Source organism: Sardina pilchardus, chromosome 14 (genome assembly GCF_963854185.1).
Source record: "Sardina pilchardus chromosome 14, fSarPil1.1, whole genome shotgun sequence".
Taxonomy (NCBI): domain Eukaryota; kingdom Metazoa; phylum Chordata; class Actinopteri; order Clupeiformes; family Clupeidae; genus Sardina; species Sardina pilchardus.
In genome coordinates, this window is record NC_085007.1 from 4566804 (window position 1) to 4593672 (window position 26869).

General features: G+C 42.8%; 3 protein-coding genes across 3 annotated transcripts in view; 2 read left to right on the forward strand and 1 right to left on the reverse strand.

Moving 5' to 3' along the window:
* LOC134100315 (endoplasmic reticulum chaperone BiP-like) overlaps window positions 1-6563 on the forward strand; it is a 6636-nt gene extending 73 nt beyond the window's left edge. Inside the window, exons 2-9 of the mRNA XM_062553419.1 lie at window positions 382-521; window positions 603-834; window positions 932-1066; window positions 1650-1762; window positions 1841-2231; window positions 3349-3583; window positions 4213-4401; window positions 5065-6563. Coding sequence (XP_062409403.1) covers window positions 409-521; window positions 603-834; window positions 932-1066; window positions 1650-1762; window positions 1841-2231; window positions 3349-3583; window positions 4213-4401; window positions 5065-6026 — 2370 coding nt within the window. The 5' untranslated portion in view covers window positions 382-408 and the 3' untranslated portion in view covers window positions 6027-6563. The remainder of the gene's footprint in view (window positions 1-381; window positions 522-602; window positions 835-931; window positions 1067-1649; window positions 1763-1840; window positions 2232-3348; window positions 3584-4212; window positions 4402-5064) is intronic.
* Window positions 6564-11562: 4999 nt separating this feature from the next.
* Window positions 11563-16270, forward strand: LOC134101173 (endoplasmic reticulum chaperone BiP). Its single transcript, XM_062554770.1, has 9 exons — window positions 11563-11711; window positions 12696-12848; window positions 12962-13193; window positions 13288-13422; window positions 13801-13913; window positions 14004-14394; window positions 14526-14763; window positions 14961-15128; window positions 15220-16270. The coding sequence occupies exons 2-9, from the start codon at window positions 12733-12735 to the stop codon at window positions 15792-15794; spliced, it is 1968 nt and encodes a 655-aa protein (XP_062410754.1). The 5' UTR covers window positions 11563-11711; window positions 12696-12732; the 3' UTR covers window positions 15795-16270.
* A 2760-nt stretch (window positions 16271-19030) lies between these two features.
* rabepk (Rab9 effector protein with kelch motifs) lies at window positions 19031-24870 on the reverse strand. Its single transcript, XM_062555170.1, has 8 exons — window positions 24760-24870; window positions 24341-24395; window positions 24089-24243; window positions 23569-23724; window positions 21025-21186; window positions 20447-20596; window positions 19997-20146; window positions 19031-19318 (listed from the first exon to the last, which is right to left on the reverse strand). Exons 2-8 carry the CDS (start codon window positions 24391-24393, stop codon window positions 19095-19097), a joined length of 1050 nt encoding a protein of 349 aa, XP_062411154.1. The 5' UTR covers window positions 24394-24395; window positions 24760-24870; the 3' UTR covers window positions 19031-19094.
* Between the last annotated feature and the right edge of the window lie 1999 nt (window positions 24871-26869).

The following is a 26869-nucleotide window of genomic DNA, read 5'->3' on the forward strand; positions in this document are numbered from 1 at the left end:
GAGTGATTAGCATCTTGTTGAATGCCCATACAGTGGGGAGAACATGGTCTGGGCCCAGGTGTCTTCAATATTGAACCTTTTCACAATATTCTAATTTTCTGAGATACTGAATATTAGGGGTTCATTAGTTGTCAGTTATAATAATCATCAACATTAAAAAACAATAAACACTTGAAATATATCAGTCTGTGTGGAATGAATTATGCAAGTTTCACTTTTTGAATGGAATTACAGAAATAAATCAACTTTGCATGATATTCTAATTATGTAACAAGCACCTGTATGGACAAATATTGTATTTTCAAATAGGGAATAGGGAAGTGTCAGTACATTTTATACACCATTGCATAGCCTAAAACCAATGGTCTTTCTCTCACACAGTTTTCAAGCAAATACAAAAACTGAACCATGGGGCTGATGAGACTTTGGCTCCTGGTTATGGTCATTGGAGCAATATTTGTAGAAAGCGAGAGTTCCCGCATAACAGCGGTGGGAGTCGATCTGGGGACCACCTACTCATGGTAAAAAAAAAAACTGTTCTTCACTTGGAGATTCAAGACTTATATTTCATAGACATTCCAGCTCACCTTTTTTTGTTTCAGTGTCGGAGTCTTCCAAAATGGCAGCGTGAAAATTATTACCAATGACCAAGGTAACAGGATCACCCCTTCTTATGTGGCTTTCACCGCTGAAGGAGAGCGTCTCATTGGTGATGCTGCTAAAAACCAGTTGACCTCCAATCCAGCGAATACAGTTTTCAACACTAAAAGATTCATCGGTCGCACTTGGAATGACTCCTCTGTTCAACAGGACATCAAATATCTGCCCTTCAAGGTGAGCTGTTTGTGGTTACATGTCTAAAATCTCATCGTATTATCACATAACCGTATGACAATTTTACAAATCTCACCACATATAACACTTCTTACAGGTGCTTGAGAAGAAGTACAAACCCCACATTGCTCTTAATGTGCATAGACGGAGAAAGATTTTTACACCAGAGGAGATATCTGCCATGGTTCTCTCCAAGATGAAGGAAACTGCTGAAGCATACCTTGGAATGAAGGTAGTGAAGTACCACTGCCAAAAAATGACGGGTTAAATAAATATACACTGCCTGGACAAAAAAGGTCACACACTGTAATAATTCATTGGACCACGTTTAGCTCTGATTATGTGACGCACGTGGCATCATTTCCATAAGCATCTGAAATGTAACAACACTTATTTCCATCCAGTGTTGTGTTCATTTTTTGCCAAGATCTTGCATTGATGATGGGATCTTCAGTCTTCTCCAGATTTTCAGTGGGGTTAAGGTCTAAACTCTGTGGTGACAATTATGTCTCATGTTCCCTGAACCACTCTTTCACAATTTGAGCCCGATGAATTCTGGCATTATCATCTTGAAATATGCCTGTTGATGAACAACCTGGTCATTCAGTATGTACTGTATACAGCTGACCTCATTCTTTGGGCACATAACTTGCTGACCAAGACCTGACCAACTGCAGCAACCCCAGATCATAGCCCTGGTACCACGAGGAGGCTCATATTTGCTAGTGGTTTGCTAGGTGGTGACTTTATTATGGCCAGCAGACGGTGTATTTTAAAGAGCATTTATCTGCTAATTGATTTTTTGTCTTTCTTAGGTCACCCATGCCGTGGTCACTGTTCCTGCTTACTTCAATGATGCCCAGCGTCAGGCCACCAAGGATGCTGGAACCATCGCCGGCCTGACTGTGATGAGGATCATTAATGAGCCGTAAGTTTAACAGTCAAGAGCAGCTTCTGTACAGGTAAAATTCAACTGCATGTAATTTGCATTTTTTTAATCCCTCAGAACGGCTGCTGCTATTGCTTACGGTTTAAACAAGAAGGGTCGTGATAAAATCATCTTAGTGATTGACCTTGGTGGTGGTTCCCTTGATGTATCGCTACTGGATAGTTACAGCAGGCAACTTGAGGTTATAGCCACACATGGAGACACCCACTTGGGTGGAGAAGACTTTGACCAGCGTGTCATCGAGCACTTCATCAAGCTGTACAAGAAGAAGACTGGCAAGGATGTGCGCAAAGACAACCGCGCCGTTCAGAAGCTGCGTCGGGAGGTTGAGAGGGCAAAGAGAGTTCTGTCTGTAGACTATCGAACTCGTATTGAGATTGAGTCTTTCTTTGAGGGTGATGACTTCTCTGAGTCTCTGACTCGTGCCACGTTTGAGAGTCTGAACATGGTAAGAGAAAGTCAACATTATAGTTTCATTGTTTTACATTGCAAACATATGGTGTAAACAAATTGTATTATTGAAAAGTATGACTAATTCATTTTACATGTAAACACACAAACATACTAAGAGCCGATTACCATGTCATGTTTCATTTTGTGGAATACTAGTGTCAATCACAATGTTAAATTCATGATCTATTCTACTGTGTGCACAGCTTGAGGCAAAGTACTTCCACCGTAAAAATTAACTTGTCAGTCAAAAGCTGAAAAGTTATTAAAGGAATAGTTCGGAATTTTGGACATAGGATCTCATTTCCAACTTAGTCGGGGTGATATACAGTAGGTCGGTGGAGACCATTTTCAGTGAATTTCTGCCCTTCCTTGAGTTGCAGCATTCATCTCGTGCTAATCTGGTGCCGAGATAACGCAAGTCAACGGTAACATCCAGCCTGCCACTGAAAACACTCCACAGAACACCCGAAACAAATAAATTATAACATCAGACTATCAATGCACATGCCTGTGTTGATAGAACAATGTTAGAAATAAAACTAACCTTGCATCGCATTGCAATAGCCTACTTTGTTCCCTGTATGGCAGTGCCGGATTGATGAAACTAGTCCCTCAAAATGTAATAAATCATTGAGTTGCAAGGTTAGTTTTATTTCTACAATTATTCTATCAACACGGACATGTATATCGATAGTCTGACGTTTTAATTCACTTGTCTCGGGTGTGCTGTGGAGTGAGTAAGACTGTTTTTGGTGTTACCGTTGAAATGCATTAGCTCAGAACCAGCGTTAGCAAAGAGGAACGCTGCAACTGAAGGAAGGGGTTAAACGCGTCTCCACCGACCAATATCACCTCGGCAAAGTTGGAAATGAGGTCCTATGTCCAAAATTTACAACAACAGAGTTAAAAATAACAAGTTCAAACACTAGGTGTGTGCAGGTGCGTATAGTCTATACTCTACTTATAACACACAGGCTTTGTTTTAGCAAAGCAAGCTTAGAATCCCGCTGTTACATATATAATCTTGTGTGTAAGCAGATTCCTTCTAATGCACTCACTCGTCGTCAAAATACCAACATGCTGTTTGATTGTGTGCTACTTGCTCTTTGCAGGATCTCTTCAGTTCCATCCTGAACCCAGTGCAGAAAGCTCTGGAAGATTCTGACCTGGAGAAATCTGACATTAATGAGATCGTGCTGGTCGGTGGCTCCACTCGTATTCCCAAGATCCGGCAGCTGGTGAAGGAGTTCTTCAACGGAAAGGAGCCCTCCAGAGGCATCAACCCTGAGGAGGCCGTGGCCTACGGAGCTGCTGTGCAGGCTGGCGTGCTCTCTGAGGAAGATTATGGTATGGATAGCTCTCTAACCCTCAATACATCCCATCAATGAGTTAACATTCTGGGATTGTATGAGGCACTTTAGTGAACAGCTCCGAAGAGTCCACTGTTTGTTCACTCTCGCCCCTGGAGCTGTAAATGGGAAATCCAACACATTTGTATTTGACTCAATCTGGCAAAATAAATCACAGTGACACAGAATTAAGCTTGAAAATGATACCCTGCATGGCTGGAGGCACTGTTGTGCACCTGGCACCTTGTGCATATGTTGCTTTGAGAACACAAATGGAAGTAGTGTAATATGTGTAGTAACCGAGTCCATGTTTAATATTTACTTTTATTGGTAAGACAACGCTACAAGGAACCGTATCATCTGTGGCTTATAGCTACTTGTTACTCGCTCTATTCTGGAACAAAGCCGCCAGGTTAACCCACACAATAACTAGCGCCATCTAGTGGCTAATAAAACATCTCTAAGAAAACCCACTTTACTACAATGTGATTGGCTATTGAGTTCAAATATCAAAACTTTTCTGCCAGAATCACATCACAGCCTGTTTATTTAACCATTTAAAGTTATCCCACACACACACACACACACACACACACACACAACTGACCCATTTCACTGCTTCAACAGGAGATGTGCCCATCCTTCGGGATGTGTGTCCCATGACTCTTGGTGTTCAGACTGATGATATAGAAAATAATGAGGAAGGAGTGATGGCCGAGCTGATCCCCAGGAACACCCTGGTGCCAGACATTAGGAGGAAGAGGTTCACCACAGTAGTTGATGACCAAACAGTTGTCAATATCAAGGTTTTTGAAGGTAGGGTCATAACTGGCAGTGAAATTAAACTTAAATTCTATGCCGGATTAGTGATTACATTTGTGTACCCGTGTTTTAGGTACATTGGAAATGGGCTTATATGGCCTCTTGACCAGATGGACCTAAAGAGCAAATCCCAAATTTGCACTATCCAAGACAGGGATAGTGAAATGGCATATAATTGTGTGTTTATTTATTTGGTCAGGGTGTTGTTGTAGAGACAAGCTCATAGGCAATGTTTGGTGGTGCATATTCACAATATGAAAATATTTTTTTATCTTTTTTTGCATGAATTCTCTGATTCGATGGGTTTCACTCACTGAATCTCGTAGGTTAAGAATCAGAATCTGAATACGTAAATTCTGAATTTGCGGTATACAGTATGTGTTGCTAGCAACACACAAACACACACACACACACACACACACACACACACACACACACACACACACACAGAGACATACTGACTGACAGACAGACAGACAGACAGATAGGGTGATGGAGTCAAATCAGACACAACAGTTTTGTATGTGTATCACGACTTGAAACTGAAGAAATGTCTTATACTGTAACTCTAAACATGACATTATTTGTAAACAAGTAATTGTCAATATTACTAATATGTTCTACACTCGCAAATATATTTCTTTGTTGTTTCCTAAGGTGAGCACAACATGACCAAGCACAATAATCTGTTGGGGAGTTTTCGCCTGACTGGCATTCCTCCAGCACCCCGTGGGGTTCCAGCCATTGAGGTGACCTTTGAGATCGATATCAACGGTATCCTCCATGTAACTGCTGAAGACACGGAAACCGGCAACATGAACAAGATCACCATCACCAACGACCATAACCGCCTGACCCCAGAGGACATTGAAAGGATGGCAAATGATGCTGAGCGCTTCACAAAAGAAGACAAGAGGTTGAAGGAGCGCATCAACGCCTCCAACGAGCTGGAGTTCTATGCCTACTCCGTGAAGAACCAGATGGAAGACTGGAAGGAGCTGCGTGGCAAGCTGTCTGCCACTGACAAAGAAACCATCAAGAAGGCCGCGGAGGAGCAAATTGATTGGTTGGAGTTCTTCCCGGAGGCCACAACAGAAGTACTCAAGGCCAAGAAGAAGGAGCTTGAGGAGTTTGTTCAGTCCATCATTGGCCAAGTCTACAGCAATGCAGATGGACCTCCTCCAGAGGAGGGTGAGGGTGTGCAGGACAAAAGGGGAGAGAAGAGAGAGACAGAAGGGAAGAAAGAGATGGCAGAGCAGGAGGAAAGGGATGAGCAGGAAGAGAGGGAAGAAAAGGAAAATAATGAGCAGGCCGCTACAGAAGTACTCAAGCCCAAGAAGAAAGAGCTTGAGGAGGTTGTTCAGTCCATCACTGGCCAAGTCTACAGCAATGCAGATGGACCTCCTCCAGAGGAGGGTGAGGGTGTGCAGGACAAAAGGGGAGAAAAGGACAAGAGAAAAGAGAAGGAAGAGAGGGAAGAAAAGGAGGACAATGAAGAGCAGGAAGAGAGGGAATATAAGGATGAAGAGAAAACGACAGAAGAAGAGAAGGAGAATAATGAGCAGGATGAGCAGAATGTGAAGCTAGGGATGGATGAACAGGACAAGGAGGAGCTGTAGATGTAGTGGCCACAGCAGCTGCTCTCTTTAAAGGAATAGTTCGGTATTTTACACTTTAAGCCCGTTTCCTGTATTGCTAGCATGGAAACGAGTGTTAGACACCGAAATTTCGACGATTAAGCCTGTTTGTGGAATTTGGCAGCTTTAGAATGGAGCTCTGTATGGCTTTCACATTGCTCGCTTTGTGCATGGTCTATTCTGTCCTTAAAACACCCCTAAACGTTCGTTTAACGTTTAGATTTCAGTCTCAAACACTCGTTTTCATTTCAGGCTGCAGGACAGATGAAAGGCTTGTTCACATCCCCACTAATTACAGTGCATGGAAATGCACTGTACTGTTATCGTCAGACTTTTTATTATTCTTCCATCCAGTTTTTTTTGCATCTAAATCAACTCTAACCATTTATGTACAAACTTTGTTCAACCATTGTTACGTGGGTCTCTCAAACATCACCAGCGGAATGTAACTTTAATGTTTTACAACTTTATACTTTTTAAGATATTTGCCATAAACATGCTAAAAATGTCCCCGTTGTAATCAATGGGCCGAACTAATGACATCACAATGTTTTTGCACCAGTGTCTCGGAGGCTGCGGTAACTCTTTATTTTAATGTGTCACTGTTACAGTGTACCTACCTAATTAGGTACAGTGGTACAACCTGTGTTACAACATGTACTATCAGGTACTATCATTGTACTTACATTATGTATTTGTATATAGTTGTTACATTGTAATACTGAGTGCCTTTGAAAAACTTTGCCAATTTGCCTACATTTTTTATCAGAGACAAAGGGCTGACCTGAGACCTGAATGTTTTATTTGCCATTGCAACCACCATATGTGTCTTAGCAACACCTTAGCAGCAATCTCAATTACCCTCGCAACAACCTAGCAACCACCACTATGTCAACCTAGGAACCACTATAGCAAACAACATTATTACCTTGCAACCAGCAAATAGGCTAACTGAAATAAAACCATGCCAATCTCTTGGTATGGTGAAAGGTATGTGATTATGTGGGGCTATTTTAACCCTAACCGCCAAGGGGATTTTATCAGGGTGCATAGAGTCCATGAAATAAATGGCAAATCTGCCTGCCTTTATGGGAAATTTAACACATCTATAGAGTTAACATAGGCGTAATATGACCCCTGTATTTTAAGGAAAACATTTATTTATTTATGATACATTATTCATTCACAAAGAAAATTGATGTCCTTTAAAGGTTTGATATTTCCTCCCTTTTTTTCATTCAAGGCATGGTCATTATGCACTTTGATTCTACTGTACACAAATAAGTATACTCTATTGTCATACTGAAAATATGTCCACTGCATTTTACCCATCCGGGGATAGTGTACATATACAGTTACATGCGCACACACACACACACACACACACACACACACACACACACACACATTTGGAGCAGTGAGCTCAGTTAGAACTCACACACATACACAGCTGGAGCAGTGGGCAGCCCATGATCCAGTGTATGGAGAGCAGTTGGGGTCTAGGAGCCTTGCTCATGGGCACCTCATCTGTGGATGTAGATGTGGACCAGCTGTTATGAATGTGTTATGAATGAACCCGTCAAGTAGAGTGTTACCGAATAACTCTACCCTCAAATACATTGGCTGGTGATCAGAAACCATGGAGTCCTGAGACTTCTTGGTTGGTACTACGGTGTTCTTGAGGATATTGGTCATCACTCCTCCGACAGTCTCAATTCCAAGAGTCAGTGAGCACACATCCAGAAGAAGCAGGTTGCCTGTTCACAATACAAGTTGTTAGCCTGAAATACAATTGAAGACAATTCCAAAACGCTATAAATCCATTTTTGAAAATATTAAAAAGTCATGTTATTTAATTGTGTATTTCACTTAATTTCAATACAAATGCAGATGTTTTGTTTTGATTTAGTAAAGATAAATCCACTAAACATAATCCAATACAGTTTCACTGAAATTACTTGAAAAATAAAATAAAAAAAAATGATTTGTGAAAATGTATTAAAATGGTGGATATAGCGTTTTGGAAAAGAACTCTTCAATTTATTAGCCAGCTAATTGTTTTGTGATGTAAATCCCTTAATCCTCCAGATTAATGTGGGTTCAAAGGACAGACCAGTTGAACATCTTGTCAGTAAGATAGATGTGGTGGTTGCATAAAAATGTGAGTTGGAGGACTGCAGGAATTAACTAGATATGATGGTTAAATGATCCACCGCTTGATTACAGCTACTCAGGACACCATAGGTTTCTAGAAACGTTGGCTTTCACACCAAAACACCATGACTGTACGAGACAGTGTACACCAGGTCAGCCACTGCCGGTATGATTGCCTATTTCACACCTGTAAGGGAAAAAACAGTGGCCTAGAGGGCAAAGGGTTGAAGCCCAGAGGATTTTTGTTTTTGTTTATTTAGAGTGCATTGACCTCTATGTATGAAATGTGCTATATAAATAAACTTGCCTTGACTTGACTAAACAAAGAGCAAAAAAGGACAAACAATGACAGCCTTTGGCGACCTCTAGTGGCCAACATGTAGTCTGACTTTGACACTTCTCTCTGTGTATTATTCACAATATTTTGTTACGTTCACCATCATTATCCCTATTGTACGGCAGAAGTTGATCAACAGCTTGAGTGTTAACACTATAAGGTTACTTCATACTGAGTCATTTTTAAACATATACAAAACACACAAGTAACAATTTTCTGCATCACATCATGGCCCTGCTGGAAAACCCATGAAAAGCCTTGAGAAGGTATTCCCTAATCTTTCATTGAAAACTAATTTTTATATCTTGAATCAATAGGGGTATTTCTATTCCACTGCCCCAAAATTACCTATCTTTGGCATTGTGGCCATTAGTATTCAAATAAATTGGAGTTCAACAATTAAGATGTGTACCAAACAACTTTGAAGCATTTGGCTTCTCTTGGGTCCAAATCAGTTTCAAACTTTGACTAAAATGGCACATTTGCAACCCGTGTTCCGGGTTCGGGTTCTGCATAAAATCCCCCTTCAATGGACCAGTCACTGCCTCTGCTCTGCATAAAGGGGGGAAGGGGGGCAGAAGTGGCTTCTGATGAAGTAGCTTACTCTGCCTTAAAGGGACACTTCACCGATTAGCATTAAGCTTTGTACAGTATCTTTAGAAAACCAGTCATGTTTTGAATGGTCGTGCATCATTCCAGTTCCTTTAAAGAGAACCATGGCAGAGATCTCTTCTGGTGTAAAAATCCTTGTCTGGCTATGAACATATTGCGCAATGTGGGGTTTGCTCTTCAAACACCTGTAAGATGGTTATACTGCATGTGGTGAGGTTCACAATAAATTTTAAACATGGCAACAAGATTATGCGTCGCGATAATATAAAGTAACTCTGCTAAAGTAACAGTGGTAATGAAGACATTCAGACAAAGACAAGAAGTTGAAAGAGCGCATCAATGCCTACAATAAGAAAATCAGGTGGGAGACGAAGAGAAGCTGGGAGACAAAAAAAACTAAAACAAAAAAAAACAATCCAGAAGGCCATAGAGGAGATGACTGAATGGATGGAGTTCTTCCCAGAAACCGCAAAAACAGAGACATTCAAGAAAGAGCTGGAGGAGGTTGTTCAGGCCATCATTGGCAAAGTCTACGGCAACACAGGCGGATCTCCTCTCCTAGAGGAGGGTGAGAGTGAGCAGGACGGAAAGGATGAACTGGAGGCGTGGTCCCTGCTTCTTCAAACACACACACACACACACACACACACACACACACAGCTCTCCCCAATGGCCCGTCTGGTAGTGGCCCAACTCTTTCCCCCGTAAAGACGACTTTTGACGACATCCCTTGCACCCATGACAAGTTTTGACACCTCCAGTATTTCCATAATGACGTCATTTGAGGACCGGTTTATACCTCAAAATCAGTTAAATTACAATAAATTACGTGAAATTACGTGAATTGATAGTTCAGAGTCTCATCTTTACTGAGATGTGCAATATGTCTATATTTCAGGAAAGTTTATGATGCATGGCAAAAGTAATTTATATGGAGGCTTATTTCTTTAATGCAAATATGTTGGGCCCTATTTGCTCCTATCGGTGTTCAGGGGGGGAATTTGTATGGATAACATGAATGAAATAAAATAGGCTACATACTGTGTTTGATTATCTTGCATTGTATTAATAAGAATGTCATCATAGGCTTACAGAAAAAATCTAATGCTGGGCCTGGCCTCAGAGTTTTACAAAGGCCTATCGCGCATATCACACCTGCATTGTTATTTATTCATTCTCTGTTAATGTTTTAATAATTTGTAAATAAAACTTGATCGATCTTTTTTCAGGTATAGCCTACATGACTGCAGGGTGCAAAAAAAATCTAGTGCAAAATTAGGCTACATTATGAATGAATGAATGAATTAATTACTTAATTAATTAATGCATGCATGAACTGAATGAATGCATGCATTAAAGTAATGACAAAATCCAAACCACGTCACCAAAGTGATCACTCCCAGTGTGGAAACATCAAATATCTGCAGCCAACCTGAAGACGATGGTCATGTATAGCCTTAGTTTGGTCAGTTTCGCTTCCTGGTCAGTAGCTTTCATGGGAAGGGAACAAATCCATAGCCGCCCGTGCTGCAGTGAAACCCCTGTCCCAACATCTGAACACTCCTCTCATTCATACTGACTGAATGAAGATCTTAAGTTTACTTACCACTTTTATGAAATAGGTATTCAAGTCAGCTATGTAGCTATATGGCACGAATGTGTTAGGGCCAGGCTATATCCGAGTATGAGCATTTGAACAGGCTATGGACACTCTTCAAATAGGCTATTTTCATTATCCTAACCTGCCCTATTCTTCCAGCAGACCCAAAGCCATCGAGATATCGATGGCTTTGAGCAGACCATCTGAATTCTAGATCAACATGCTGCTGGCTATGCGTGACTATCGGACTCTTTACTGACTTCAGTGATCTGTTCACCTCGACAACCGGGCTTCCTTTTTTCGGTCATACCAAGGAACAAGCTTGGGTTTGCATCACCTTGGCTATTTCACTATTGTCGGGTCAAATGGTCAAATGTTAGGCTACAATGAGGCGATATCGTTAAATGGCTTCCTGTTGGCATGTTTGAATCATACTGGTTTGAATGGCACTATCCCACTGGTTGAACGAACGGGGATAACTTCTTGTAAGGCTGGTGAAGTTATCGCAACAAAGTTATCAAAACAAAGCATTCATGACTTGAATTCTTCCTTAAATATAAATGATTGCACAGTTGGTCCTGAGACTTAAGTTTTCTCGCACAATATGCTTGCCGGTGTTCACATAATTGGGTACGAGGCAGTCTGGTTGACAGCCACGTTACCCAATCACAATGTAAAACTTATGGGTTAGTGGTGACGTTGGTATGACTAGTACGTGTGCAAATCAGCAGCAGCCAGCGGGCACGGTTGCACCAATGAATGCTTTCCAACAAGTTGCTCCGCCACCAATAGCAAGCCTCCACGACGGGAAAGAACTCACTGCTTAAATACAGACGACATCATTCATTCAGTATCATTTAGCAAATGTACAGTGCGAAAGGAGGACATCAAGAATTGCGTAAACGTGTGTCAAGCTATCGAAGTAATTCTAGCAAGTGATTCGCCTGGGATAATTTACAGAAAGGTAGGTTTCCCCTGTAGTCTGTGTTTTTATCATATGGTGTCTGTACATTAAATTAAGCATGATTCGTTTTGCACATTAGTATTTAAGACGCACTGGTAACGTTAACATTAGCTGCCATAAGCTAACCTCACCTTTGAGAAAACGGCTTGCAGCTTGTGAGATTGAGTTTAATCAATTTCCACAGTGAAACGTTTAAATAACTGTCCAGTGTCCTGTCATAAGAACAATGTCAAAGATAATCGAAATTGTGGTTGCTGGCTTTCGAATATGCTATGTTACAAAGATGCTTGCTAGCAAATCCAGAAAATGTGCTCTGTTAAGTCACCTTATACTTATTAATTTTTGGCTAATTGGGTAACGTGACAAACAGTCATGTGAAATAATATCAGTATGCTCACTTGCATCTTTTCATAGTCTTAGTGGACGTGAACTTGCTTAGCTGTAACTACTTGTGTTAGGCACGCTGGAGTCATGGCCACTTGGCACATTTAACCGGCATCTTTGAACTCCACCCCATCACCATTTTAGCTTGAACAATTTTGCCTCTTAGCTAGCAATATAGCTAACAGCTGACGTAGCATCGCCGGAGGAGTTCCAGTAGCTTACTGTGGCTACTAATTAGCGTTAGTAGGTGTTGGATGCCAAATGAATCGACTAAGTGCAAGCATGATGTTTGCTCTGGATGTGTCGTTTCCCCAATTAGCTAACAGCTAATGCTAACGTTAAGGTATCCTGCGCCTGTAAGCATGCCTGAATACGTTACGCTAATGATATTGAAGCTAGTGAAATTAGCCAAGTTGTTGCTTATGCAACAGTTTCATCTGTGTGATGGTTTTACTTAAGATTACTATCAACATTAAAGTTAGGCTAAGCTTTCAAACGTCATTTCACGTCGACTACACAGAGATTAGGAGCTGCCTACAAATATTAGAATTTAAGGGGTCTTATCGATACTAAATTGCCTTTTTGCCATTTCCTCTTTAGACTTCCTGACTGGACTAAGCAAAACGCTTCTATCATCATGAGATTGCTCCTGGTCTGGCTAGCGGTGGTCGGCACCGTCTTTGCCGATGATGATGACAGAAGGGAGAGTGTTGGTACAGTGGTGGGGATTGATCTCGGAACGACCTATTCCTGGTAAGATTTCTTTTTCCCCCAACACCTTTTGATGGCATAGTTTTTCAGACATAATGAGATGGTGAAATTATATCAGATTCAGTAACCCAGTGCTTTCTGTCTGTCTGTTTCAGTGTTGGAGTGTTCAAAAACGGGCGTGTGGAAATCATCGCCAACGACCAAGGTAACAGAATCACCCCTTCCTATGTGGCCTTCACGGCTGAGGGAGAGCGTCTCATTGGTGATGCTGCTAAGAACCAGCTGACCTCCAACCCCGAGAACACCGTTTTTGATGCAAAGAGGTTGATCGGTCGCACTTGGAGTGACTCAGCCGTGCAGTCGGACATCAAATACTTTCCCTTCAAGGTGAGCTTTCCAAACACCTCGTTATTCATTTCCCACCTGTTTTCATCATTACTGTACACGGTGAATTTCACCATAAACATGTGTCCTCCTCCAGGTCATTGACAAGAAGAGCAAGCCTCATATCCAGCTTGACATTTTGGGCCAGATGAAGACCTTCGCTCCTGAGGAGATCTCCGCCATGGTTCTCGTCAAGATGAAGGAGACCGCTGAGGCATACCTGGGAAAGAAGGTAATGGGCGCCAGCTTCTATTACTGCAACACCTGCTAATCAAGAGTGCCAGAAGTATGTAGGAGATGAGCTAAAGCAACACCTTAAAATAACAACTTCAAACTCATTCTGATGCTACACTGATTTACTATATTGGGAATAGTTTTTTCTGACATGGCTGATACACACCTGAAATGTTAACATACTGCGCTAATACTGATCTAACATAGTTGATCAGGTAGGATCATGACTCTTTCTTTAGTCCGTTTAGGACCAACTTGGTTACATCTTTCCACTGAAACGCTTTGAATATTGACTGCAAGGGGCATAGACATAAATTCTTCCAAGGTATGTCTTTACATTTTAAAGGGCATCTATTAAATATTCTGGTCTCTGTAGGTCACCCATGCTGTGGTCACTGTTCCTGCTTACTTCAATGATGCCCAGCGTCAGGCCACCAAGGATGCTGGAACCATCGCCGGTCTGAATGTGATGAGAATCATTAACGAGCCGTAAGTATACCAGCCAAGAGTAAATATACGTGTTTAAATCGGCTCTACGTTTATCTTGAGATAATAAACATGACTACTTTTCATCCACAGAACTGCAGCTGCCATTGCCTATGGTTTGGACAAGAAGGGTGGTGAGAAGAACATTCTGGTGTTCGATCTTGGCGGTGGTACCTTCGACGTGTCCCTCCTGACTATTGACAACGGTGTGTTTGAGGTTGTGGCCACAAACGGAGACACCCACTTGGGAGGGGAGGACTTCGACCAGCGCGTCATGGAACACTTCATCAAGCTGTACAAGAAGAAGACTGGCAAGGATGTGCGCAAAGACAACCGTGCCGTTCAGAAGCTGCGTCGGGAGGTTGAAAAGGCCAAGAGAGCCCTGTCTGCCCAACATCAAGCACGTATTGAGATCGAGTCTTTCTTCGAGGGAGAAGACTTCTCAGAAACCCTGACCCGTGCTAAGTTTGAGGAGCTGAATATGGTAAGACAATATTTATAATTCAATATGCCAACATTTTAAAAGATGTTTGTTAGAGCAGTGTATGAGCAAATATTTAAGTATTTTTGAGTGGAGTGACTGACTAACTCATTTTTGTTTTTGTCGCTTTATAGGATCTCTTCCGTTCCACCATGAAGCCAGTGCAGAAGGTTCTGGAGGATTCTGACCTGAAGAAGCCTGACATTGATGAGATCGTGCTGGTCGGTGGCTCCACTCGTATTCCCAAGATCCAGCAGCTGGTGAAGGAGTTCTTCAACGGCAAGGAGCCCTCCAGAGGCATCAACCCTGACGAGGCTGTGGCCTACGGAGCAGCTGTGCAGGCTGGCGTGCTCTCTGGAGAGGAGGATACAGGTATGGGAATACCTTATTGTGTATTATTACTGCTATTAAATAATAATTATAATACAAAAATAAATGGCATAACAAAAATAGCAAAGAATTGCTTTTAAATAGCAAAGAAATGAGCAGTCTAATAAATGTACCCACTAGTCTGGAACATGTTAAGGCTGCAATGATCCATAAACTCAAACTTGTTGTCTCGTGAACAGGCGACCTGGTTCTTCTTGATGTGTGCCCCCTGACTCTTGGAATTGAGACTGTTGGAGGAGTGATGACCAAGCTGATCCCCAGGAACACCGTGGTGCCAACCAAGAAGTCTCAGATCTTCTCCACGGCCTCTGACAACCAGCCAACTGTCACCATCAAGGTCTATGAAGGTATGCTCCGATTTCTTCCAGCTGACTGTGGCAAGACGTGATCTGATCTTGACATGATGTGTTTTTAAGACTTTTTCATTTATGTCCTTAGGTGAGCGCCCTCTGACCAAAGACAACCATCTGCTGGGTAACTTTGACCTGACTGGCATTCCTCCAGCACCCCGTGGTGTACCCCAGATTGAGGTGACCTTTGAGATTGATGTCAACGGCATCCTCCGTGTAACTGCTGAAGACAAGGGAACCGGCAACAAGAACAAGATCACCATCACCAACGACCAGAACCGTCTGACCCCAGAGGACATCGAGAGGATGGTGAATGACGCCGAGCGATTCGCCGATGAAGACAAGAAGTTGAAAGAGCGCATTGACGCCCGCAACGAGCTGGAGAGCTATGCCTACTCCCTGAAGAACCAGATAGGCGACAAAGAGAAGCTGGGCGGCAAGCTGTCCGACGAAGACAAAGAGACCATCGAGAAGGCCGTAGAGGAGAAGATCGAATGGATGGAGGCCCACCAAGAAGCCGACACAGAAGAATTCAAGGCCAAGAAGAAGGAGCTCGAGGAGGTTGTTCAGCCCATCGTCGGCAAGCTCTACGGCAACGCAGGTGGACCTCCTCCTGAGGAGGGTGGTGAGGGTGGAGATCAGGACGAGAAGGATGAATTGTAGGCGTGGTTCCTGCTTCTCCAAACACACACACACACACACCCACACACTGTTCTCCCTGATGCCCTGGCCTCTCTGGTAGTGGTCCAGGTGTACATATTGAACTGGAACGAGGGACAATTGTGAGGAAAAGGTTGAAGGGAGGACAAGACCAACAAGAATCTCCTCTGGAAAAAAAAACGAAACAAAAGACTTTTTTTGGAGCGGTAGAGAAGTGCGGCGTGTGCTCTTCACTCGCGAGTGGAGATTTAGTCAGCCTGGATCGAGGCTTACTGCTGTTCTGAGGCAGTCCGAAACGGGGTTCACTCGGGTGGGCTTAGCGGGGTGGGGAGGGGGTAGCCGGGTTCCATGGGCATGTGGGTCGTCATGTTCTTCATCTTTACAGTTTATTTATTGAAATCTGGCCATTGTAGAAAAATGTTTCTACAGGAAATAAATGAAAATAAATGTTTGATAATAAAAAACACTTCCTGAATCAATTTTCTTCCCTTCAATGCAGCATGATTCCTAAACACACTCCGTTAAGTCACCTCAATGAAGGCGCACTGCAGTCGTCTGTAGACCTGTAACGGGGGAGGGGGAGAGCGGTAGGAAGGTGGGGGATCTCCCCCTGCATCAAACAAGCAAATTATCACCCCTGACATTGTCAGTTAAGCTAATTAATACAACAATTAACCAGATGATAATTGTAGAAGTATGCCTTTATCAAGCCATTGTTTTTGTATACTATTGCCATTTTGATAGTAGACCTTATTCAGGCTAGGACCATTGTAAACTAAAATGAGGCTACAGAGTATACAAACTATACAACTGTCTTCTCTGCATTTGCCAGTAGGTGGCGAAAATACATTAATGTCAGTGTACACAATAGCCTCATTTTACAGTTTTTCTTGATTGCTTTGACCTGTTTAAAAGAAACTGGGAACAACTCTGTTTTCATCACTGTCTCAGCAGAGCAGTAGACACCTCTTGCAAATGTTTTAACACTTTCTAATTGGATTGACACATTTTCTCCACCCTTTTGCAGAACAGTTAACATAGATGTCATTCAAGCAGTCCAAACTCCATTGTTTTGGCTATGGTATCCAAACAGAAACCATCTGTTCCTAACTATTTGAAATTACCTACATCATTATGAAATCACTGAAGCACTTGTTTGACACAAATCTTCGATTAGCAATCAGTCTGCAGGCCTTAAAAGGTGCAGTGTCTGTGTTCTTACAGTTTATGTATTTTGTAGTTATATTTTTTATACTCTAATCGATTTTGTTTGGGTTTAGATGTATTTTGTGTAATATACAGTATTTAAATATTACAGTAACGTTTCAGTTTTCAGCCACAGTTGGAAAAAATAAGGATCAATGGAATCAATAACTGTATAAAAGTATTTCTAATTCTGGATCCAATTCTTGATTCTTGGAAGAAGGCAACAAATAGCACTGGCATGAGCTACATACAGCATTAGGCTATAATGATAAGCAATGGTGCGCTGATTCTATGGAATCCCATTTCCGCCAGGGAAATAAAAAAATAAGTTTATGCTAAGTCAAAATTTTGAGATAAAAAGTCAAAATTTGGACTTTTTTATCTCAAAGTTTTGACTTAGCATAAACTTATTTTTTTATGTCCCTGGAGGAAATGGGCTTCCATATGATTCACACTGAATGCTGTATTTTGTATTTTGTTGTCCGCTGTGTAATGGTTGATTGGAAGAGCTCATACACTTGTTTGCACGTTGTGATGTTTGGCAACATTTGCTTTTGTTGCATATTTTAAATGTTTAGGCACGATTAGAGCCTTTTTGCAAACAAAAAGTGTCATTTAGATCATCAGTGCCGCTGTTTCGGCCTGTGTTTCACACTGTTGTGAAAAATATGGAGTTTGGGTTGACTGTTGCGTCAAAGCGATCAAGAAAAACTGTAGTTTACACAATGGCTCCAGTTTGAAAAAAGAGGAGTTATGTACAGGACTGGGGGATTACTCCAAGTACATGGTTTAGTTAACTCTGAGTAGGTGGTAAACCTCCTAATAGAAGAGCTGTATGGCTTCACTCTCCTCTGTCGTAGGAGATTACCATCTACTCTGACTGAGTTAACTAAAGCCTACCTTACACTGACAAGATTTGGGAAAGATTCTTGAGAGACTGTAGTCTTTTTACTAATGCCCCTCATTCAAGCTTTACTAAAAAAAAGACTACAATCTTTTAAGAATCTTTCCCAAATCTTGTCAGTGTAAGGTAGGCTTTAGCTAAATTGGCTAGCTAGCACTGCAAATAAGGCGCTGTGTGATACTCACAGGCAGGGGTGGTTAGGTTTACAGGTCTACCTGGCTTAGGGGGGGCCTGAAGCTCAGGTCTACGTGTGAAGTCACTACTATGTTCCCCACCATCTGAATGGGCCCCCGTCAGTATAAAAAAAACAGTTACGTTATGTGATATAACATGCCTTAATTTACACCCTTCAATCATATTACATGGGCTATGTTATTACCCCTAATATCTGAATGGGACCTCTCAGTCAAATAACACAGGTTACACTACACTGCGAAAAAATGAAATCTAACCAAGTGTTATTAATCTTATAGTTAGATAAAAAATATGTTTGGTGGTGTTTTTAGCATGAGGAGATTTACCTATTGTAGCACTCTCTCGAAAGATCGTCTTGACTTCATTTAAGAAGACTTTGACTGATTTTAAGAAGCCTTATAGAGACAGATTTATTACTCAACTGCCAGACAAATTTGCTCGTTTTCAGGACAGATTCTAAAACAAGTCAGTCTTCATCCAGTCAAATGATTTCACGAGACAGCTCTACAGAAGTTAAGTCTCATTACACCAACTAGATTTTTTGTTTTATCTTGATATGAGATTAATAACACTTGGTTAAATTTGATTAGATGAGCAGTTTATGCAGTATACTGTATGTCTGACTCATGACTATTTTCACAGCAAGATGCTATGAATCTGTTGATGGTATATTAAGTCTCAATCTGTCCATCATTTCAGAGGTTTGTTTTTATCCAAAGATTTCTTCCAGGTGTAGTATACACATTTAAGTTACCTAATTATATTGCTTAGGACTTCATTCAGGGTGTAGTATACACATTTAGGTAACCTAATTCTATTGTTCTGTACTTAATTTAGTCATCACTGTTCAGTACTCATGGCGTAGTAATAGCTCAGTACTAATGTGACAGGGTAATAATTTGTCCTCAAATCAAACATTAGGTATGTATTAACGTGACAGTTTATTTATACATACATATATATATTTAGAAGTATATAACCAGATTTATAACTCTTGGTTATGTCACAACTGTGACAAGACAGTCATTGAATATCACTCCCTCTGTGTCCATTCCCCCAAAGACGAGACAGAGATGGGTGTCGTCTGGCTTCTGGCTCCGTGCTGCGTCGCCCTCCTCCGTCGGTTCCGTCCTTACACGCCAGGGCAGCACGCACATGGAGTGGTCCAGTCTGTTCGCAGGCAAGTCCCCTTCAAACTTCAGCAAGGTCCAACGTTGTTTATCTGAGCAGGCAGAAGCAATGCGATATGATGTCATCATGCACACACAACGGCAGTGAGATATGCATATTACAACATTATATATATTTTTTTCTCAAACACTTTCAATTGTGCAAATGGCTGTGTAGGTATTAGCCAATTAGTATAATAGAAGTTCAGCCATTTCTTCAACTTCAACAATTTCGTTTGAATTTTGTATTTTTTTTTCTTCTAATTTGTCTCCATTCATTCACATTACTTAGGACACACTGTTTAGTGTGCAGTCGTTGATTTTCCTGATAAGCAGGTATTATGCGGAAGCAATCCAGGGCCCACCGCTGAGGGACGTATTTCCTGGGAGATGTTGATATCTATCTGTTAGCCTACACCATTTAGAATGACCAACTGTGATTGGATCCTGAGTTTTCGGGAAATTGGAAATGGGCGTCAGTGGCCTCCTTGTCAGACCGTCTTCCTGTCTTACAGGATTTGTCTCCAAAATGGAAGATTTTTGATTTTACGATTGTTTCGTATTGCTATCATATCATCTCATACTTTCCGCGCTGTAAATACCTTGTAGCCTTTTATACTTCTCTTGTCAATATATAAAATAAAAATGAATTTAAAAAAAAACATGATTAATAAAATTCAAAAAATCGCAAAAGGTCAAGCAAGCTCAGTGAGCTGCTCTGCTCTGCTCACCTGTCTGGAACTTGTGCATTGCATTGGTGGCTCCTTCTGGCGTCATGCCACCAAAGGTGTAGATGTTCCTCCCCAGCGTCACCGCAGAATGGGCAGCCCGCCCGGAGGGGACGTCCCCCTTGGGCTTCACCTTCTCCCATCTCATGGTGACTAACAGGCCAGAGGGACACAGCTCGCTTACTAAATGACCAGACCACCACCACCACCACCGGACAGGGATACCCACTAGCAGGTACCATCAGACCAATGTGACGGGTATAAAGCCACTGGGTGTGATGAGAATATTGGAAAATTAACGTTCTAAAGAATATCTGGGTTCATGCCATTTTCAAATGAATTGATTTATTATTTCCCAAATTCACACATTTTCAAGGATTTCAAGGACCCTTGTCAGAAGCACTCAAAACTCTACATCACAGGCCATGCTGCTAATGACACCTGATGTCTCACCTGTGTCGAGGGAGTACATGTCACTGTGAAACTTGTCCCCTTCGAGCCCGCCATGGATAAAGATGGTGGATCCTACAGCCACCACTATGTGGCCGTGCCTAGGGGAGGGGGGTCTTCCTTTGGTCGCAGGTTGGGACCACGTCGATGTAACTGCACAACAATATGGATACATGTGACCTGCTGTCTTTTGATTTCAAGGTTCTGCCTCAGTAAACATATTTAGTCTTGCTGACTGAAGTAGTCAGCTATGGCCGTTCACACACTTATGTGTGTGTGTGTGTGTGTGTGTGTTTGAATGCGACTGCGGGGATGAGAATATTGCAACAACAATAAAGGAATTCTGATTCTGATGATTGTAGAATTCAGGACAGTTTGATGGGTAAAGATTGTTGTTTTGGATTTTACAGCTACAGGTTTTAAAAAAGAAACTATGATGCATGAAACAGAAAAGTATATATATCTATTTTTAAGTTTACTCCTACCAGTTGATAAACAGGATATAAAAAATCCTATACAAACTACAATAAAATCTGAACTGAACGCAGACAAAATAGACCGTTGGAATTGTCATCACTCACCTGTATCAAAGACATGTAGTTGTAGATCAGACACAGGCACGGAGCCAGCATCTCCCCCAGAGAAGACAAAGAGGCGGTTCCCAACGCAGGCTGTGCTCGTGTGGTACGTCCTGGGAGAGGGTGGCTCTCCCGTCACCGACACAGTTCTCCAAGAGCCACCGCCTGCAAACACATCATCACACATCCACATGTCAGACACCTCCGTAAAGCCAGACACCTTTGATACACAAAAAGTATTAGTCACACCTAGAAAACACCAACGGAGTGCTGCAATAGCAACACACACTCTCCACACACCCTTATCATAAAACACATACTGTACTGTACGTCATCATTGATGGAACTGTGCTTATCTGGTAATTCATACAAAGCTGTAAGCCTCACAATCATTGGTCCGACATCCCATAAGTCCGACATCTCATTAGTCCGAAAATGAACCATTGACCAGAGATCCCATTAGTCCGACATCCCATTGGTCCGAAAAAAAGAAGCCCATTGGTCCGACATCTCATTAGTCCGACCATACAATACATAAACAAATCCAGACTTTGGTCTATTTCCTAAAAACTCCGTCTACCACTGTTTACAGTTAGAGTGATGTGACGCTATTTGTAGTATGATTTCAATAGCAGGGACATAGGCTAGTGGATGGGTGCGTGACTGTCATGCAGGTGACCCAGGCTCACATCCCGCGATGAACTTCATCTAGCATGAGATGTGTTTTATATTTTTGCAAACGAACATCGAAGCAAACGTGTTTCAGTCGTATACAAAACCACAAATTAGCCTACATTCCAACATAGCTAAACGTATAGGACAATGAACTCTTACCTTTATGTTCTAGGCTACAAGTTATCCACAGTTAGTCACAGTTATTTCCATCGTGCGTTCTTCTCGATATGAGCTAGAAATAGAGCCTTGCCATATTCTTCTATCACACAGGTCTGACTAAATTCAAAGTTTCACTCCAGAAACTCGTTTTAATTTGTGCATAGTCCTGGCTTCCCAAAATGTCGCACAACACACTGCCACATTGGTTTAGGTGCCATTTCTTAAATATTACATTGTTTAATTGCATATAATAACTCTGTTCTCATGTAATATCATTGTATGTATATGTAGCCTACTTATTTCTATGTATTTTTTTTATATGCACGCGCACCCGCGCACCTTACCCGAATGCGCTATGATGGGGGCGGTCTGAAGAGGGTAGCAAGTGCGTGTGAGATTTTGAATCTGTGGCGCCAGTAGGCCTAGCCTACTCAGTGCTGCGGCAACGAGTGTTTGTAAATGTTTTCCTTTGAGTTTGAAACTAACAACAATACCGAGGAAACGTACTTTCACATTAGTTAAACGCTGTGCGCAGTTTGGACCGTTGCGTTACCAAACAGAGGGCGCACGAAGAGAAAAAGCCGAATTCGGGGACTGCTGGTGCATTCACCAGATTTGGTGAGATCGATTGCTTTTCTGTGTTTTCATATTGCTTGGTCTAGCAGAGAGACAGCAATCGCGTTTTCCCTTTTTTCTGAGCATTATATTTTTTTGATTGCTGCGGGACGTTTTGTCGGCAGCGGCCCTTTAGTTTTCCTGGATTGGATTATTGACTCTTGTGCGCGGTCCTGGCAAAATACAGGACATCTTTCGTTTAGTTTGGACTTTTAGGTTTATTTTCGGGACTGAATGAAAGGGGGAATTGCAACGCTTGGGATTGTTTGGGACATTTAATTGTGTGTGAATATAAAGCGCCGCTGTGCACGACCTGGGTTATTGTTTGGTGTGTGTCTTCCTTTACTGTTAAACCGAAGAAAGCGACATTGTTTCATTGTTATAATCAACAGACGCACTCAGATGTGTAGTCTACGTTGTAGCCTACTTCATTCTCAGAATTATCTGTTTATTGCCATTCATATTTAGTCATTCAAAAAAACCCTTCTGCGTTTAATTAACACAGCCGAAGGTAAACGGTTGATTGTTACAACAGGCTAGCACATTTCCACCTGTTGTTAGACACACAATGCTGCAAAAAAAGATGTCTCCTCTTTTCTGCGAATTTTGCATCTTTCAGTTTCAAGTCATCCATGCATCTCTACTGTGTATGGTCGGACTAATGGGACGTCGGACCAATGGTTCTCTTTTTTTCGGAGTAATGAGATGTCGGACTAATGGTATCTCTATTGAATGGTTCATTTTCGGACGAATGGGATGTCGGACTAATGGGATGTCGGACCAATGGTCCGGCCCCAGTATGGTTATGTGTGTATGTGTGCATGTATTTCTCACGGATCTAATCAGAGACTCATACTTAAATCAGTCAGACCGACTGACTGACTGATATACAACAAGACAGAAGGTATTACAGCAGTCCCTAAGATACCGGACACCAGCCAGTACAGCAGTCACTAGGTTACCGGACAGGAGCCAGTATAGCAGTCGCTAGGTTACCGGACTGAAGCCAGTAGAGCAGTCGCTAGGCTACCAGACAGGAGCCAGTGTAGCAGTCGCTAGGCTACCGGACAGGAGCCAGTACAGCAGTCGCTAGGCTACCTGACAGCTGTAGGACCTGGACACAGTTGCGGTTCCCACTCGGTTCAGCTCCAGCAAACACCCACAGGCAGTCGGGGCTGGCCTCCGACGAGAAGCTGCAGTGCTCATAGCGAGCCAGCAAACCCTGCCAGTCCGGGACGTCCCACTCATGACGCTCTGAATACAAAGAGGAAAAGGATAATAATGATGAGCAATCAAGTCATGCAGAGTGGCTTGTATGTTAAGAGTATCTCTAGCGCAGTTTCCTTGAGCTAGCCAAGACCAATTAATCAAGATTTAATCCAAATCATAATTTCCAATCTCATGTTGACCTAAATTAATTTATCATTATTGATTGGGTGTGACACGTTGTGACAGATTGTAATTCCTGCAGTTCTCATTTTGATTTCTTCTTTAGAAAACTGAATCTCTGCATGGCAACACATTTCAAAACAAAACAATGAATCAGGAGCTGTGGATTCAGACTAAACTACAGCGGCATTCTGATACGGTGAAACTCCTTTTCAATGACTTGTTTTACCTAGATCAATGACACTGGATTCAGAAAAACTGCCATTTGGGTTTGCGCCTCCAACAATAACGATTTTCCCCTTTCCTCCCTCATCAGATGGTATAAAAGTGCAGGTGTGACCCACACTGACCCCTGGGCTTTGTCCTCTTGGCACCAGGGCATACCTAGGTAGCATGAGCGATGTGGTGTTAATCGTCCAATCAACATACCGATTCATAATAACACTCACTACGGTTAGAAGAGAACTGAATATCAATTTACCATTGTTTATCTCGAGGCTGGTCCTCTGGTTCTAGTATTGGAAGGAGTTCCATTCCTATGTGGAAATAATTACAAACAATTAAATTTTGACACACCATGAGCACACGATTTCTTCACGTCAGTGGCACTGTAAGTGATGCAAGCGAGGAAAGTCCTCAGATGTCAAAACCTGATATTTCAACGTCTTGAAATATGAGGTAGGGGATTTAAAGATTTTATATTCGCTTTAGGTATTGCATGCAGGCATTTGGAATTAAGTTTAGCAATGATGTAGAGTAGCCGGGTGGGTGGCTATCGATGTTAGCTTGCATTCATATTCGACGCACATTACATCAACTTTACGGAGAATGCGTTATGTTGTTTATGACATATGTCTTGATGTATTTCTTGTATATTTTAAAGGAATTAGGAAACCTTACCTTTAGTTTGCTTAAACTGACTAAATCAGTGATCATAACAGTGCATGGTAGGCTACGAGTTCTTCTGATTTACAGCAGAGTCGCAGGTATATTACGTACATTTATGTTGTCTTGGCAACAGTTCACGCGACCATGTGCACAGTGTTGTACTTCTACATTGTCACACGAGGGCGGTATCAAGGATCTTCATGCAGTTTCTATTTTTGAGTTTTTCTCAGTCGCTTTGGTACATTTCTCGAATCATCGTTGAGATTTGCAGTAAGTCAGAAGTGCATTTCTTAAAACAAATTATGGAAATAGCTAAACACCATGTAAAACAACCTTCTTGCTCAAAATCCTTAGTTCATCTCTCAAAACTAAATAGTGCTAATGAACATGCCAGTGCCATCAGAAGGACAAGTCCTTGTGTCATTGTGTAGGCCTACGGATAAGTCTCTAAATTGAGCCGCGTCAAGGTCTTCCTCTACTACATGGCGAAAGGGCAGAAGGACCTCCCAACGTGGAGGTTCCTTGATGACCCGGAGCGCGTCAGGGGGTGAGCAACGTTTTCTTATGTTTTCTTATCCTTGACTTTGTATAAGTATATATCCTTTTTTGATCCTGTGAGGGAAATTCGTTCTCTGCATTTAACCCGCCCGAACGACCAGCGACTAACACTGATCTTGTCTTTTTCAGGTACATCGCAGACCTCATTAATGTATGCAAGGCCGTGACCACTGCAAATTTTTATTTGCACAACGTCACGGCCTTCATACATTATATGAAGGAGACAAAGCCCCAGCACTGCAGGCTGAGCGGGGCGAAGCTGGTGGGGGTGGAGCGGACTTTCAAGAGGGCCCTCAAGGACCTGCGTAAAAAGACCACCCTCCACCAGATGGCCCACAAAAGAGAGAAGCTGGCGCACGTCCTCTCCGTGGACAACCTGCGCTCATGCAATGAGCTCGCCAAGGCGAGCATGGCGGGGATGCTGGGTAGGTGTCCTTGCACTTCTGGTTTTAAACCCGCCGTCCTCTTGCGCAAACTAACCGTCATGTTTCTCTTCTATCCCGCAAACTAACCGTCATCTGTCTCTTCTCTCCCGCAGACGACCTGGAGGGGAGCCTTGACGGGGCGAAGCAGGCGAGCCGTTACCGTTTTTACGGTAACTTCGCCTGCTTCGTGGCCTCCCTGTTCGGTCACAGGCCAGGTGTTATCACAAATATGCGGCTGGAGGAGGTGGCCACCGCAAAGCGGCTGGGCGGGCCCTCAAGGGGCTATATTGTCAACGTGGACTCCCACAAGTCCAATGAGCGGTTCGGGTCCGCTCAGCTTTTTTTGAAAGCTGAGGAGTTTGGGTGGATTGAAAGATGGGTGGGCATGAGGACGCGGGTCCGTCCTCGTGCCCAGAACGACCTGGTGTTCTTCACCGCGGGCAAGCTGCCCATGAAGAACCTTCTCCAGGTCATGCAGGAGAGGTATGCAAACAGGCAGGAGAAACAACAATTTCACGGCATTTTTTTAATGATATGCATGCGACTAATTAAAATTCCTTGTATCCTTGTATGCCTGCAGGTGGACGGAGTTCGGGCTTGCGGGGAAGAACACCTTTATAGACATCAGGACCGCCATTTCGGGCCACCGCCGCCGGCTGCACTCCGCCGTCGAGGGGGACTTAATGAGCACCTACATGTGCCATGCCCCCGAGACGGCGGAGCATTTTTACGGTCTGAATTTGAACCACCGGGAGAGCCAGGAAATGAGGGCCTCGCTTTGAGCGGACCCTCATCGAGGGGGAGGACCTGACGGGGTCCGAGGCGGAGGCGCTGGCCGCTGAAGCCGTCCGCCTGTCTGCGGGGAAGGAGAGGAGGAGGAGGAGAAGGCCGGGGCCCGGCAGAGGGCTGGCGAGGGCGCGGGCGCCGATGCAGGCGACGGAGGAGGAGGACGCGGACGTGCCGAGGAAAAAGAAGGCCAAACTCCGCCACCAGGAGGAGTCCTCTTCCGAGGAGAGCGAGGAGGTGGTTTTTCAGGAGTCCGGCCTCTCCTCCAGCGAGGACGAGGAGGAGAAGGACATGGAGGCGGAGTGGCCAGAGGAGGAGCCGGAGGAGGAGCAGGAGGAGGATAGGAGGAGGGA

What these genes read in the sequence shown, in the direction of transcription:
- LOC134101173 (XM_062554770.1), top strand. Translation starts at nt 12,733, where the DNA reads ATGAGATTGCTCCTGGTCTGGCTAGCGGTGGTCGGCACCGTCTTTGCC. An exon ending in CTCGGAACGACCTATTCCTG is followed by an intron (nt 12,849 to 12,961) that starts GTAAGATTTCTT and finishes TGTCTGTTTCAG; the next exon opens with TGTTGGAGTGTTCAAAAACG. An exon ending in ATGAGAATCATTAACGAGCC is followed by an intron (nt 13,914 to 14,003) that starts GTAAGTATACCA and finishes TTTCATCCACAG; the next exon opens with AACTGCAGCTGCCATTGCCT.
- rabepk (XM_062555170.1), bottom strand. Translation starts at nt 24,393, where the DNA reads ATGGAACTCCTTCCAATACTAGAACCAGAGGACCAGCCTCGAGATAAA. An exon ending in CCAGGTCCTACAGCTGTCAG is followed by an intron (nt 21,187 to 23,568) that starts GTAGCCTAGCGA and finishes ATGTGTTTGCAG; the next exon opens with GCGGTGGCTCTTGGAGAACT. An exon ending in AATGCACAAGTTCCAGACAG is followed by an intron (nt 19,319 to 19,996) that starts GTGAGCAGAGCA and finishes CTGCCTGCTCAG; the next exon opens with ATAAACAACGTTGGACCTTG.